The sequence below is a fragment of the Helicoverpa zea genome, chromosome 23, assembly GCF_022581195.2.
Source record: "Helicoverpa zea isolate HzStark_Cry1AcR chromosome 23, ilHelZeax1.1, whole genome shotgun sequence".
In the NCBI taxonomy this organism is placed as follows: domain Eukaryota; kingdom Metazoa; phylum Arthropoda; class Insecta; order Lepidoptera; family Noctuidae; genus Helicoverpa; species Helicoverpa zea.
This window is the reverse complement of record NC_061474.1, coordinates 9,369,302-9,383,874: the sequence shown is the minus strand read 5'-3', so window position 1 is coordinate 9,383,874 and position 14,573 is coordinate 9,369,302. Positions and strand designations below refer to the sequence as shown.

The window sequence follows — 14,573 nt, the reverse complement described above, 5'->3', positions numbered from 1 at the left end:
AGTTAGAAGCAGTACTTAACTCAAGGCCATTGTGTCCTCTTACTGAAGACCCCAACGATCTAGATTTCCTCTCTCCGTCAAGCTTTATCAATCTAAATCAAGATATGACTATATTAGAAACAGAAACTGATATGCGGACAAGATGGCATTTAACTCAAAAAATAGTACAAGATATTTGGAAACGTTGGCATGCAGAATATCTCACACAGCTGTCAGCAAGAAGCAAGTGGAGACATTCTCAACCAGACATTCAACTAAATGACATCGTCACAATTAACGATGCAAACTTACCTCCTGGGAAATGGGCAGTTGGTCGAGTCGTCCAGCTGCATCCCGGGGCCGATGGCCACATCAGGGTGGTCACATTGAAAACAAAGAATGGGCTGATCAAGAGGCCTATTATCAAACTGTCTATTCTCCCTGTGAACGATAGAATCAACAAACAAGAGTTGCGTTCCAAGGAAGTAAAGGATGGCAAGCCATATCAAATCAAAAGAGTAAACTACAGCTTTTTTTCGCTGGTAATGTTACTCTTGTCTTTCATGAGCATTTTGACCACAGCATACGGTTCATACAATGTAACACAATTAAAAGACAATCAAGGTTTTTATTTGGACAAAATTGCAAACATGCAACTAATCAGAGATGAATGGAAGATAGTCACATACTATGACATGAATTCACTTTGGCAAGGTACCGAAGCATGCAGTAAATACCTCGGCTACTTAGAACAGCTATGCAATAAGTTTAAAGAAACATCACATTGTGACGTAATTCAAGTTCAACTAAAGCATGAATTCTCAGAACTCGAGTACTATAACCACCTGCTGCTGAGTCAGCATACCGGCACGCGCCGCGCACGAGACCTGCGCCGCCGCAAGCGAGGCCTTATCAACGGTGTAGGGTATCTTGCAAACAATTTATTCGGTGTACTTGATGAGAGATTCGCAGAACAATATAAACAAGATATTCAATCCATACGTGACAATGAAGATCATTTAATCTCGCTGTTGAAACAACAAACAACGGTAATTGAAGCAGAATACAACATTTTGAAAAGAAACGGGCAAGCAATTAATAAGCAACACAAGATGCTTAATACATTATCAATCAAGCTAGATAGAATAGAAAACGTTTTATTGAACGAATCAGAGAGAAATCGAATCATGAACGATTTCAGTACGGGAGCAATCGCTACAAGCAATGTTCTCAGACAGCTAAAAACAATCCAAACAAGTTTATTAGATACCGTAACAGATGTTTACCACGGAAGACTCAATATTCATTTATTGTCACCAGAACAACTGAAGAACACGCTGAATACAATATCGAGTCATCTTTCAAAAGATCTTACGTTACCGATCAATAACTTACAAATCAACTTTAAAAACATTTATCATTTATTGACAGTCAAAGCAAGAATGACTGAAGAGTTTTTAATCTTCGAATTGAAAGTACCTCTGGTGTCTAGAGATACATTTTCCATCATGAAAATTATCCCAATACCTCAATCTGTAGGTAATTCAAGGATGGCTACATTAACTCCGATTGCTGAACATGTTGCAATCAATTTAAAGAAGGACTCGTATTTACCAATGTCCATATCCGACGTTCAGGTATGTCTAAGTGACAATGTGGACAATTATCTATGTCATATAGAGAAGCCAATTTATCATCTCAAGAATAATGAAAAATTTTGTGAACTAGAACCAGACTCAAGCAAATGCAAGATCAGCATTACGACTTGTTCGAACCAATGGACAGCTCTTAGCAAAATAAACAATTACGCATTTTTCTGCTGTAGTCAGTGTGAAATAAGAGTTCTATGCGGCGATAATGTGTCGCCGGGGCAGATAATAAAAGCAGGCATATTGGGAGTCGAACACGACTGTCTAATTAAAACTGAAAGTTTTACCGTTTACTCACGCAATGAAGCTTTTAGCACTTTAAACATAAAACCATCGTTAAAGCTACCTGAGATAGAACCAATTAATCATATCATAAACGCAGGCATCTCGACACCACTGATACAAAACAATACACTACTCTCGAGTAACGAGGAGTTCGACGAAATCAAGAAACAACTCCGCATACTTAAAGCAAGTGAAAAGTTACCAAATCAACTTTCCTATCACGATATCCATCACTACACAGCATTTTATGTGATGATCGGAGTTGTGTTGGTGGTTGGAGCAGGCTTCATGGTACGGCGTCGGCTGCACAACAGGCGGACCGCTTCTCTCGAGGTGGCAAGGGCCGCATTGGCAAGTCTACAGGCAACGCAACACATGACCCCGGCACGGGCAGAGGCTGGGGCCTCTCTGTCATCATCCACTGTGGAATATAGTGCTAGTGCGCGTAATCAGTGTGAAATTCCGTGTGTGTCAGATTACAGAGAAATTCCAAAGGTGCATAAGTTAGACAAGTGTACAGTGCCTATATCACGTAAAACGGAGTTCAAGTAGAGACTCTAAGCATTAAATAAGGACCAATTGGAATCACCTTGTTAATCATCAAGTATAAGGACCAATTGGCATCACCTTGTTACTCATCTTATCATGTTCATCTCATACTCATCTTCCCGCTCGGGAGCATGTACGGTGCAACCGCACATTCCGCACATCAGCATTTTACGCCACTTACATTTTAATTCATAATATATGTTCAGTTCGCGTTGAGCTACCAAGTTGGTCAAGCGTTCTCGTTACAGCCAACAAGGGCTGCGTCACTCATTTCATTCACTCATAGTCCATTAAGCTCATCTTTACCTTTAGTACGTTTCGGTTAATACAGTAGTGTTCAGTACTTAACAATCTTTTATTCCTTTCCACCATCATCTAAAGTATTGTAGGGTCCAGCAAGGGATCATACAAACTACAACTAATATATTTATTTACTTAGTACATTTTGTTGCTTTGGAAGTAGATCGAGTTTTGAATCATTCACGAGTTTCCTCTCAATGTGAGAACTTTTTGCTGCGTATCGAAATTCCGATATCAAAATAAAACCAACAATGGTTGTTTGTACAATTATTGAACGCAAACTGAATCAAAATTCCGATTCTATTGGATTTGCCAGATAACTATTACAATAGATTTTATTATTTTTAGTTGAAATATTTTCACATGATGGTCCAAAAAGTTGGACAAATATCGAAAACATGGTTTGTGTTTGAATTGACAATTTGCATAGTGAAATAAACATACCAGCATGTTGCACAATTGAAATTGTTACGTAGCTAAATGTACTAAAAAGGGTAGTATTTTGTACCTCAGTCTTACTAGATGCAGCTGAGTATTAGTGTTTTGCATGGATTGACTGCTTATGTGACCTCCTCAACCCAGCTACCTGGGCGACCCGATAATCCTTTATAAGACTTTTTGCGACGATTTTTAAGGACGTCCAAATGACAGTCCAAGTCCGGCCATTTAAATTACCTTTCAAAGCACGGATTAACTCGCTGGAAGAGATATTCATACATTATGTACAGACCAACCACACTAAACGCTGCTTAACTTTATGATCGATCGACTCATGCTGTTATTCATAGGAAAAACATCCTCATTTTTAAATTGTTTCTCTAAATAATTAAATAACAATTGATTCCAGACCTCTTTTTAACGACGTCAAAAATCATCTCCCTCCCGCTGTGGGTCAGCAGCGGTGAGGGAGTGTCAGACTCTTACTGACTATAAAACCATTTAAAAAACCGTCGTGTTCCGTCGTAGGCCTTTTCTGTACCAGAGCCGCGGTAACTGTTTCGAACAATCCCGCAGCCCATTGATTCCAGACCTTCGTTTGTATTGTATTGTAACATATCGTACATACATCATTTCATTATCAGCTACGGGCTAAAATCAGCCCCACGCATCCTTTGTAACCCTCTCTGAAAGGAACAATTTAACAATATCTCAAACAATACTCTCAATAGCTTTGATGTTAAATTAATTATTGTTTGTTAGCATTTCCATGTCGTTTGCAAACAGCCAATTATAATTATGGGATAATTTAGTAGCGTAATTTTGTTCTAAGTCTATAAATAGATTTAAATGCGGTTTTACGCACATGGAAATGCAACATATTCTAACACGTGTTATGGGTGCTTACACAACTGATGAAGTACATAGAATATACATAATACATATAAAACCCAACAAGACAACAACGAAAACAACCCGAGCCAACAAGTATGCTCACACAAGTGTTGACCGTACCGGGAATCGAACCCAGGACTATTGCGCCATTGAGAGCGTCATATTTCACGATCTAGTCTAGTACATAAAAGTATCAAAGTAGGTCTTCAGGAGACAAACCGTGTCGTATGATTTTATAAGTATTGTCCCAACTACATACTACAGGAGTTTGCTAGACTCCAAACTTTAATTTTATTACTAACTTCCACTTGAGCACTAGCGTCCCATGAGAACTACTCCGTGCAGGATAAAAAGCTAGCCATAGACTTCCTCGATAAATGGACTGTCTAACACTGAAAGATGATATATCTAACAATGATAAATAATGGAATGATGGATGGATCAGGCGTCACTTTTTTTTAATGAAAAATTGGCCCAGTAATTTATGAGATTAGTCCATGCAAACAAACAAACTCTTCAGCTTTATGATATAAGCATAAATATTCATATTATTGTGTCCTGAGGATTATCAGTTGGCACCAGTTTTAGCTAATAACATTTGGATTTGCAGTTCAAGTGTATCATAACCATATCGGTTTAGATTTAATGTACCTCTGTGGGCAGTTTATGATGCTCTTAGGAATAATGTGAAACTAACTATTTGCCATTTAACCAAATCTATGGTTTGGGTTGATTTGAATTGTTATTTGTCTTCATCTTGCTTGTTTATAATTTACTAGTGACGACTTGTGTTTTCTTGAGGAAACCATTTCACACAACTGGATTTAAAGTAGCCTGTTGGACTCTTCAATAGTTGGTCTATCTTACATTGTCTTTTTTTCAAATTGTAGCAGTAGATCCTGAGACACTTAAAAATAATACGAATAACACAATAACCTTTATAACATTTATATTTTTTAGGTTTATATCTATTTTTGTCTATGAAATCATCCATAAATAATGATTAGTAACATTCCCAATAATTCATATTTTTAACACAATTTTATTTACACCTCTGTAGGTACGACTTTCTAGATTTCTATTCGTCTGTACAATACATATTAAATAGGTACACTTTTATCACACTGTATACATAATATTAATTTATCTGGCATGACCAGGGACCCGATTCTCCTAATTTTACTTAAGCAACATACGATTCACGTTCGACTCGATTCGACTGAGATCCAATCCCGACTCGATTACGATTGAAGCGTATGTGGCATTCCGCTATTTTTTCTTTGTAATAAACGTTTTTATCCTTTTCTGTCATTCAATAATGAATCATTTTGTCTGCAAATGATTTACGATTGCAAAATGATTGAACAGCAAACTACCGTAAAGACCAAAATCTCCAAAATAGCAGACCAATCGCACACCAATCAAATGTCAATCGAATACGATTGGTCTTTTATTAGTAGCAGAATGCCCGGTATGGTTAAAACTGCAATTGCGATCATATTGTGATTCGATTTCTATTCGATTTTGACATTATTGACTTAGGAGAATCGGGCCCCAGGCAGGACATTCGTCTGACACAGTCGTCTGTGAACGTAAACTCACCTAGCATCGATCCATAACATTACATAACTTACGTAGGTAAAAAAAAAATAAACGTGGGAATATCTATTCGCGTCTAGACCTTATTTTTTGATGATAATACTCACACTGTACTACGGTATTTACCTTATGTCGTTATATTTCACATAATGAAAAAACTGTTTAAGTGCGAGTCTGACAATTGCAAGAAGGATTCCGTAACAATCTCTATACAACGGCTTTATCACGAAATATGTGTCGTATGGGGAGCCCCGTAATATATATTTTTATTTCTTCTGAGCGTATTCTATGAAAAATGTAAACGTAGAAAATATGAACATCAATCTTTCAAAACTTCAAATTACCTAACTACCACAATTCATGAGATTGTCGGCTGATAGACGGACGGACAGCAAAATCTTAGAATCAGGGTCCTATTTTACCATTTTGTTAAGGAGCCCTAAAAAGAGACAGTAGTAATATTTACTACATTTTTATTTCGGTATTTCAGTAAGCAAAGTAGGGTCTAAAACTCAATTACCTGTAGTTACTATTCGGATCTCATTTGGCAGAGAAATAATAAAAGTTTATACACTAGTTATAAAGATAAAGAATAGAGCCAGTCGTAACAGTAGGTTATATAAAAACATTATTATTGTTATAAAGTACTATTAATCTTTGTTATTGTAAATGCAAAAGAGAGTTTGTTTATTTGTTAACTAGCTTGTGCCTGCAGTTTCAACCGCTTTCTGAGGGAGCTTTCTGAGGGGCTTATCGCACCCGAATAAAAATAAATTTTATGTACTCATGCTTATGTGTATGCTATAGGTATTACTCCCAAGTTTCATAAAAATCCCATCAGTTGCTAAGTAACTTTATTTTTATAATTACTAAGTCAATTTACGTCTATATTTTAATTACAGTTAATTTCATTAAAATGTGGTTTTAATTTTCATCTGCCGTAAAAAGGTTTTATGCCTTAGGTTTTTCCGAAGAATAATAATAACTAAAAGGTATATTTTTTATGAGTTTGTATACTAAGTTATATTTTACGCTGTTGTAAATTGAATAATTAACTGTGTTTTTATTATTTGTTAAACATTTTCATTAAAAGACAGAAAGACAGAAGATTCGAGTGTCAAATAAACTACCTTTGTTTGTGTTGGGTAAAGTTTAATATTTTAAGGAAGAAGCTTGATATTTTATTTTATGTTTACCAAACAAAAGTTTTCCTATGGAGAAGATCTAGACTAAAAACCTTGCATTTTTTTATTATATTCACTATAATCGTTGTTCTTTCTGGAATGTGACCATTTCTACGTTGTAGGTAATAAGTACGCAAGTATTTTTTTCCTAAGATAAATACCGCAAAAAAACAAAAGCTAGTTTTGTTTGTGGTATGATATTTATAAGCAACTAGCTGGTGCCCGCGACTTCGTCTGCGCAAGTTTAGTATTGTACGTTCGTACTATATTATTGTAAAGTTTCATTAAAATCCATTCAGTAGTTTTTGCGTGAAAGAGTAACAAACATCCATACATCCATACATAGAAACTTTCGCGTTTATAATATTAGTAGGATTCTTGATTAAAAAGAGGGAAAACTGAATAGAATAGTGAATGTTTTCATATTTATGCTCGACGTGAATAAATAACATTGTTTGCAATAAGTTAATCATGTACCTAGGAATATAATAGATTACTGTACCTTACTTTTCGAACGTAGATTATTGTTTGACTAGCTTCCGACAGAAGTCGGGCACACACGGATAAAAAGTTCACTTTCTCGATAAGTAGGACAAACCGAAAAAAATATAGGTATTCCTGAGATAAGTGTGTCTAAACAAACTTTATTTTATTAACTATACTAGCCGTACCGTTCCAGATCTATTTACGAAATAGTACCAAAATATATCCACATTAAAAAAATATTTGTTTCAATTCTCTTTCTAGGATGACAATATCAACTGTGACAACAAAAGGGTTGAAAAAAACCTAGACTATTGACAGTAGTACCACGGGTAGTTTTTTCTTGCCCGTGGTACTACCAGACCGCTTGGTAGTACTACGGGAAGAAAAATTTACCCGTGGTACTACTGGTAGTACTATTGGTAGTACCACGGGCAACAAACGCCATGGGAACTACTACCGGTATGTACCGGTATATAACATACATACATAGGTAGCCTATCTTTATTAGTCTTGAAGAGTATAGACCACCAGAGAATTTTTTTTTTAATCTGTTCAGTAGTTTCGGAGCCTTCAGGCTACAAACAAACAAAAAAACATTTCCTCTTTATTATATCTACAATATGTGTAGATAACAAGATGAGCTTTTTCAACAAAAAAAAAAAAAAACATTCCTGCGATCTATATTTTAACAAGCTTAATTGTAACATTATTCGACGTCTCGCTTAACAGACATCAAAATTGGTTTCCATCTAAGACATATTTCCTTTTTCTTCCATCGTAAGTGAACGTGAAATTGCCTTCCTGCGGGTATCGTCTGGGGTACATTTCAGAATATTTAAACATCGGTTACCCTCGTTTTATGAAGATTTAGTACAATTCTCTCCTGATGGATTGCAGGCGTGTTTGAAATGTATCCTTGGGGAGAATTGTAGAATTAGATATCTATAAGGAGTATTTGACATTAAGCTTTGATCTGAAAAATTATAATAAAAGGCGGCTTTAATGCGGTATTTCTTAAAATGTTTGCTTTGGGAATTCTTACGTAAAGTCAACCTAACCAACCTAAGATCAATACGCAATAGATATAGAATAGTATAGTATATAGAATAGTATAGTATAGAATAATATAGAATAGTATAGTATAGAAGTTAATACTCTTTAAAGCCTTTTTTAATAAGTGATTTTTGTTGAGTCGGCCTTATAATTCCTGATCTTTTTAAGCTGGTTGGTTTGAACGCGCTAATCATATAGGAAACAGAATAATAGAAAAAAGAATAGCAAAAACACATAATAAGTGGTGAAGGGCGGGCGTTTTGGGGGCTCTCTTTTGAAGATTTGACGTTCAAAAAGTGCTGATTTTCAGCCTACTTTGAATAAATGGCTTTTGATTTTGATTTCGAATCTCAAAAAATATTTGAGCGATTTGAAAAATTTATTAAGTTTTTTAAGCCTATGAAACCAGAAAAGCCATAGGCTACTTTTTATTCCGGAACGCTACGCAGTTTTAAAGGAACACAGATGACGGCGGAACCTAGTGAAACATATAGCATGATCACACATATACACACACACACTGACACAAAAAAATCTAAAAGTATTATCATCAAAAAAAATGTCACAACTACAACATGTTTAGTGTACCATAAATACTTCAAAGCGTCTAACAATGGATCACCCCGTATTGTCAGACCTTCTGATTCGTTGGGAATTCCAGTCCTATTGTTGGGGAATTAATCTCTAAGGACAAAATGTATTGTTGTTTGATTTTTTGTTGGCTTATCATGTTTCGATTGTGACATGTGTGTACTTACATAATACAAAGACGAAAATAGATACCACATTGATCGAAACTAAAATAATAAACAGGAAAAAACTTATTTTTGTGAGTTATGGATAAACTCAGAAACAATTGGCTCGATCTTTGACGACCTCGATGGCGCAATGGTCATCATGCCGGACCGCCGAACCTGAGGTCCCGGGTTCGATTCCCGGTTCGGTCGACATTTGTGTGATGAACATGCTTGTTGGCCGTGGTCTGGGTGTTATGATATGTATTTATAAATATGTAGCTATATGTAGTTTATCAGTTGTGTTAGCACCCATAACACAAGTTAATAAATAACTTACCATGGGGCTAACCGACCGTGTGTGAAAAAGGTGTCCCGACATTATTTATTTAAAAAAATCTTTTACTGTCGGAAAGCTCCACTTTTCCCGAGTAACATACTTTATGCTGGGTAAGTAGTTCCCATAAACGAACTATTGAAATCACGGGAAAACAAAGTATGTAATACAAAAACAAAAGAATATGTGTGAAAATAGATCCAGTTCAGCATTATGCCAGACAACTAATGCCTGTTGCTGGTTTTCAACTGAACCTACCAAAAAGATTAGACACTAGAGTAATACTAAAATAAACTTACAAAACCATCTATTATTCCATAGTAACAATTAATAGTTGGTATCAGAAGTAAAGCTTCCTTCGCATTTACGTCGGGTATCTGCCTTTGACCATCAGAGCCAGCTTAAGACTATCAAGCAAATTATAATGACATTGTCCGTAGTCCCTTTGAACTGAGCTTTAAACCAGCTTCAAAAGATGGTTCCAATGTTTGTCCCAGCACTACCAGTTATAGGAAAATTGCAAATGGTAATGGATTTCTTTTAAACGTAGTAATGGTATTTATTCAGTGTATTAGTTAGTTAGTATATAACCCTCATCCCGAGATAACTGCTTGCTGCAGCCATATGGTGACAAGAACTATGTCCTTCTCACGGTTCTAAGCTATCTCTCCTCCAATTTTCAGCTTAAACGGTTCAGCCATGCTTGAGTTGTAAAATGTGTAACTAACACGACTTTCTTTTATATTTATAAGATTTAGGCAACAATTTGTACTATTATGTGGAAAATTACAAATGTAACAGAGCTCTCATACTAGTCGGTTTTATCGCATATACGCTCGGATTTCCAACCTTCTAGAACCTTTCGCGCGATTTCACGTGTATTTACCGGTAGTTGTCAATTGTTTGTTTTCGATCGAATACGCGCGATACCAGCCGTACGAAAATAGCGTTGCCATGCGGAAAAACCGTGCAGAAAATCCGCGAAAAAGGGCTGTTTGTTAGAAGATTATTTTCATAATATTCTCACCACTACGAACTCCCAACGTTGCGTTGGCAACTGTTAGAGCGCGCGTACACTGCAGATTATTTCTAGTCGGCCCTTTGTAGGATTTTTTTTTTTTAATAATTTATTCAATGTTTTTAGTCGGGCTGATACCGAACAAATACCTAATCGTTGTTACGTGTGTAGTTCCATTCATCTTCATACTGGTTTATGAGCAAAAATCAACTATCGGCCCACTAAACCTTTGTAGTTAGAAGAGTATAAGGAGAGAACTTGCTGCGCCGACCCCAAATAATATTGGGATAAGAGCAGGAGGATGATGATGTTCGCACACTCTGAAAGTCACTTCTATTGACACGTTTGGTCGAACAGTGGCTCCAATCTTGGTACCAACGTGTAGCCAAGTGAGTTAAGTCAGTTAATACCCGGAAGGTCTCTCCAAGCTGTCATAATACGATTGTCTCGGAGACCCGAGGGATTAGAAGATGGCATATTCGTTTTATGGGTAGTTTAAGTTTTGGGCCGTTTGGGGAACGGAGCTTCCGTTTTCGCTTCCGTTAACAAAGCTTTCGTGTTTACACTGTTTTAGAAAAAGTAGTCAAGAAATTAAATGCATCTGTGCACCCTGAATTGATAATCAAATCAAATCAAAACGTTTTTCCGCGTTCATGACGCATATAGGCTATGTGCGCGACGGTGGCGACGCGTAGCATTTACAACATTTGCGGAAGCTGTCAAATAATAACAATGTAAACATTATAATTTTCTTTGCAAATATAAATAAAACCTAAGATTAAAATAGTATTGTTGACATTATTTAAGTGCAATTTATTCAAGAGTTTTACTGTAATATGAATACAATAATAAAAACCGGGTCTGAAACATCCGCATTTGTTTCCAATTTCTGCCGTGTTACGCGCTGCGGTCGTTATCTGTCCGCCACTACTCGCTTTGCACATAGCCAATAGGACAAAAACAGAAGCGACTAACATGTAACGTCAATCGGCGTATAAGCTGAACTAAGTATATAAAATATTAAATGTGTTATATATATTTATATAATAATATATTGATTACTTATATTGAATACTAGCTTTTGCCCGCGGCTTCGCTCCCGTCAACTGACTTCTCTACTTTACCCTATTTTTTTTTCATAAGAACCTTCTCCTAACAATAACAAACACAACAAAAAAAGAATTAGCCAAATTGGTCCAGGAGTTGTTGAGTTATGCGCTTACCAACACATTTTGCGATTCATTTTTATATTATAGATGTCGTGTGTAAGGGTGAATTGCTAATTTATATTAACTATCGACAACCAAATCATAACCGGCCGCGTAGTTGCCGCCCTTTGATAAAATCGGCGATTTGTCAAATCGTAAAAGCTTTTGTGTAAAAGTTGTATAGTGAATACCATCTCCAGTGTAATATTTAACGACTTATAAATGAAACAATGGTGAATATAATAGCATAATGTGATCAGCGTAACTTTCCATCACATATTCATTCATTGTTATTTCGGACTTCCAACTTATTTTTACATCTAAAGCTTTATCAATAGAAAGACTTAACTCATTTAGCAGAGACATACAATTCACAGTTCCCGTACAAACATACAGTAACATTTCCTTTCCGTACGTATAACATTATTTATCATTTTGACATTTCACTAAACAAGCGTTTCTTTGTATGTCGCACGGAGTAAGGAACTAGCGGAGATTCCATAATGCAGGTAGGTCAAGCGTCTTCTTCTAACTCAAATTTGTACGGTGGGCAGGACTAAAATGATCAGTTACGAGTGAACTAATTAGACGTTCGGGTTCTTTTTTAAATCTATTAACGATTGAAGGTATTACAAAAAACCGGCGAAGTCGGAATCGCGCACGAAGGGATCTGTACCATTATTTAGAAAATAAGCAAAATAATCACGTTTGTTGTATGGGGGCCCCCAAAATATTTATTTTATTCCAGTTTTCAGTATTTGTTGTTATAGCGGCAACAGAAATACATCATCTGTGGAATTTCAGCTTACTATCTATCACGGTTCATGAGATACATCCTGGTGACAGACGGACGGACGGACGGACAGAGAAAACAATAGGGTCCCGTTTTACCCTATGGGTACGGAACCCTAAAAATGATCTGGTCCAAAGAAGATGTAAAAGTGCGAAAGAAGTAACGTTCCTCGTCCCCCGAACACCCGCATTTTGGCGCACTACTTTCTTAGTAGATTTTCCGCTATGGCAACTCCGCTAGTCATTTTGTTCTCCATGGTATGTCGTGATATTTTTGTCGTGTCTGGTGTTTTGAACAATTTGTCAAAACGTCTGGAAATCCCTTGGTGATAAGGAGTGTCCTATTGTGATTAAAAATGTCGTTTGGTTTGGTTTTATTTCGTTGTGTTGGTTTTTGGAAGTTGTTTCCTTGATTATTGTGATAGGTTTTTGTGTGGTTATTGTCAAAGCAACTTATTTTGTTGTTTTCTATAAAACTATTCGTATCGTGTACTTTTTTTATTATAATTAGGTTCCTTGCATCCTTACTAGAATATTTTTTATCAAAACAATTAGACAGGGTATATTTAAGATCCGCTATAATCTTGTTGTTATAATGTAATATTTTAACGTTCTAAATTACTAGTATCTACTTTGTCATCAAACGTTGTATGAAATTAAATAGCTCATCTTTGCTTCTCGTTGTTTAGAAGCTTAATGTTCTAATCAAAATAATCTGTGTTTTCCAGATGTTTCGGATCCAAACGCGAAAAAATCAAGCAGCAAAAACGAAGATGAAAAAGAAGATGATAAGAAAGCCAATAGATTGGGTCTACGTAAGTACAATTTTTTTTTTAATTAAACTATCTATTACCTCCCAAACCCGTCTATCTCAGACATCAATGACTGTTTTTCGGAGGGCACGTTAATCTGTAGGTCCCGGCTGTCATTGAACATCCTTGGCAGTCGTTATGGGTAGTCAAATGCCAGTAAGTTTGACAACCAGTCTTAGCAAGGGTGTTTGGGTTGCCCAGGTAACTGGGTTGAGGAGTAAGGGCCGGCGCTCACTGACGGCGTGGCACGGCATGGCACGGCAGGTTGTAATTGTGCAGTGGTATCCCGCGGCGTGCAATGGCATGCCGTAGCATCCAGCTGAAAGCCCAGCAACTCTGGCATTCATCAGTTTTGCGCCCTATAATGAAATGATGCACAAGTTTCAACCTTATTTCAACTAACTAGGAATTATAATTCCTTGACCCCAAAGTGTCCCATACGTCTCGCGGGATGCAGTGGCGCGCTGAGTCCCTCCTTGTAAAAGACTGGTGCTCAGCTGAATCCGGTTAGACTGTAAAACGACCTAAGCGTAGTTGGGAAAAGGCTCGAGAGACGATGATCTATTACCTCCTACGCATGATTTCACCCGGGGCAACAACTTCGCATTTTCTAATAAACAGCTTTGCCTTCGTGGAAAAATGGACGGTCTGACTCTAAAATAATTTTAAAATTGGATGTAGGAGTTAAGCAATTCCTGAGATCACTTCTATTAATTAATCCGTAAAGCTAAAAGACGCTTAATTTTTTCCATTGTTTATTTTTATTTCAAATTGCCGGTCAAAAAAACATATATAAGGCATCATTTTCCAGGAATCCTTCATATTTCTACTTTGAACCAGGTTTTATTTTTTGAATTATAAATAAAGAACATTATACGTTATACTACAAAAATCATATGACAATATCTTCACAAACAAAATAAACAGTCGAACAGTAAAAGATGTCAATCATAACATTTTTATGTCAAAAGATAAGGAAATAAAGATAGGTATATTTTATGGACTTGTCGGGAGATAAATAACCGTTTACTCAATACTAAATTCTTTATTAGTTTGGACCATTTGATCGTACATTTTTATTTTCTCTGTAACTTAATAGACTATGAATTTAAAATTTTATGCTACTCCATTACAGATATTATGTAGTTAACCCGGCGGGAGTGTGGTGGGGTGTAGCATACCCCAGCATTGATTTACCTAGGTATATTTTTTTAACTGGTAACAACTAGATTTCGGGGCTTCGTGTAGCTGGAGGT

General features: G+C 36.4%; 1 protein-coding gene across 1 annotated transcript in view; it reads left to right on the top strand.

Moving 5' to 3' along the window:
- LOC124641968 overlaps window positions 1-14,573 on the top strand; it is a 37,250-nt gene that overhangs the window by 8,703 nt on the left and 13,974 nt on the right. Inside the window, exon 2 of the mRNA XM_047180247.1 lies at window positions 13,234-13,320. Within this exon, the coding sequence (XP_047036203.1) occupies window positions 13,234-13,320 (87 nt within the window). The remainder of the gene's footprint in view (window positions 1-13,233; window positions 13,321-14,573) is intronic.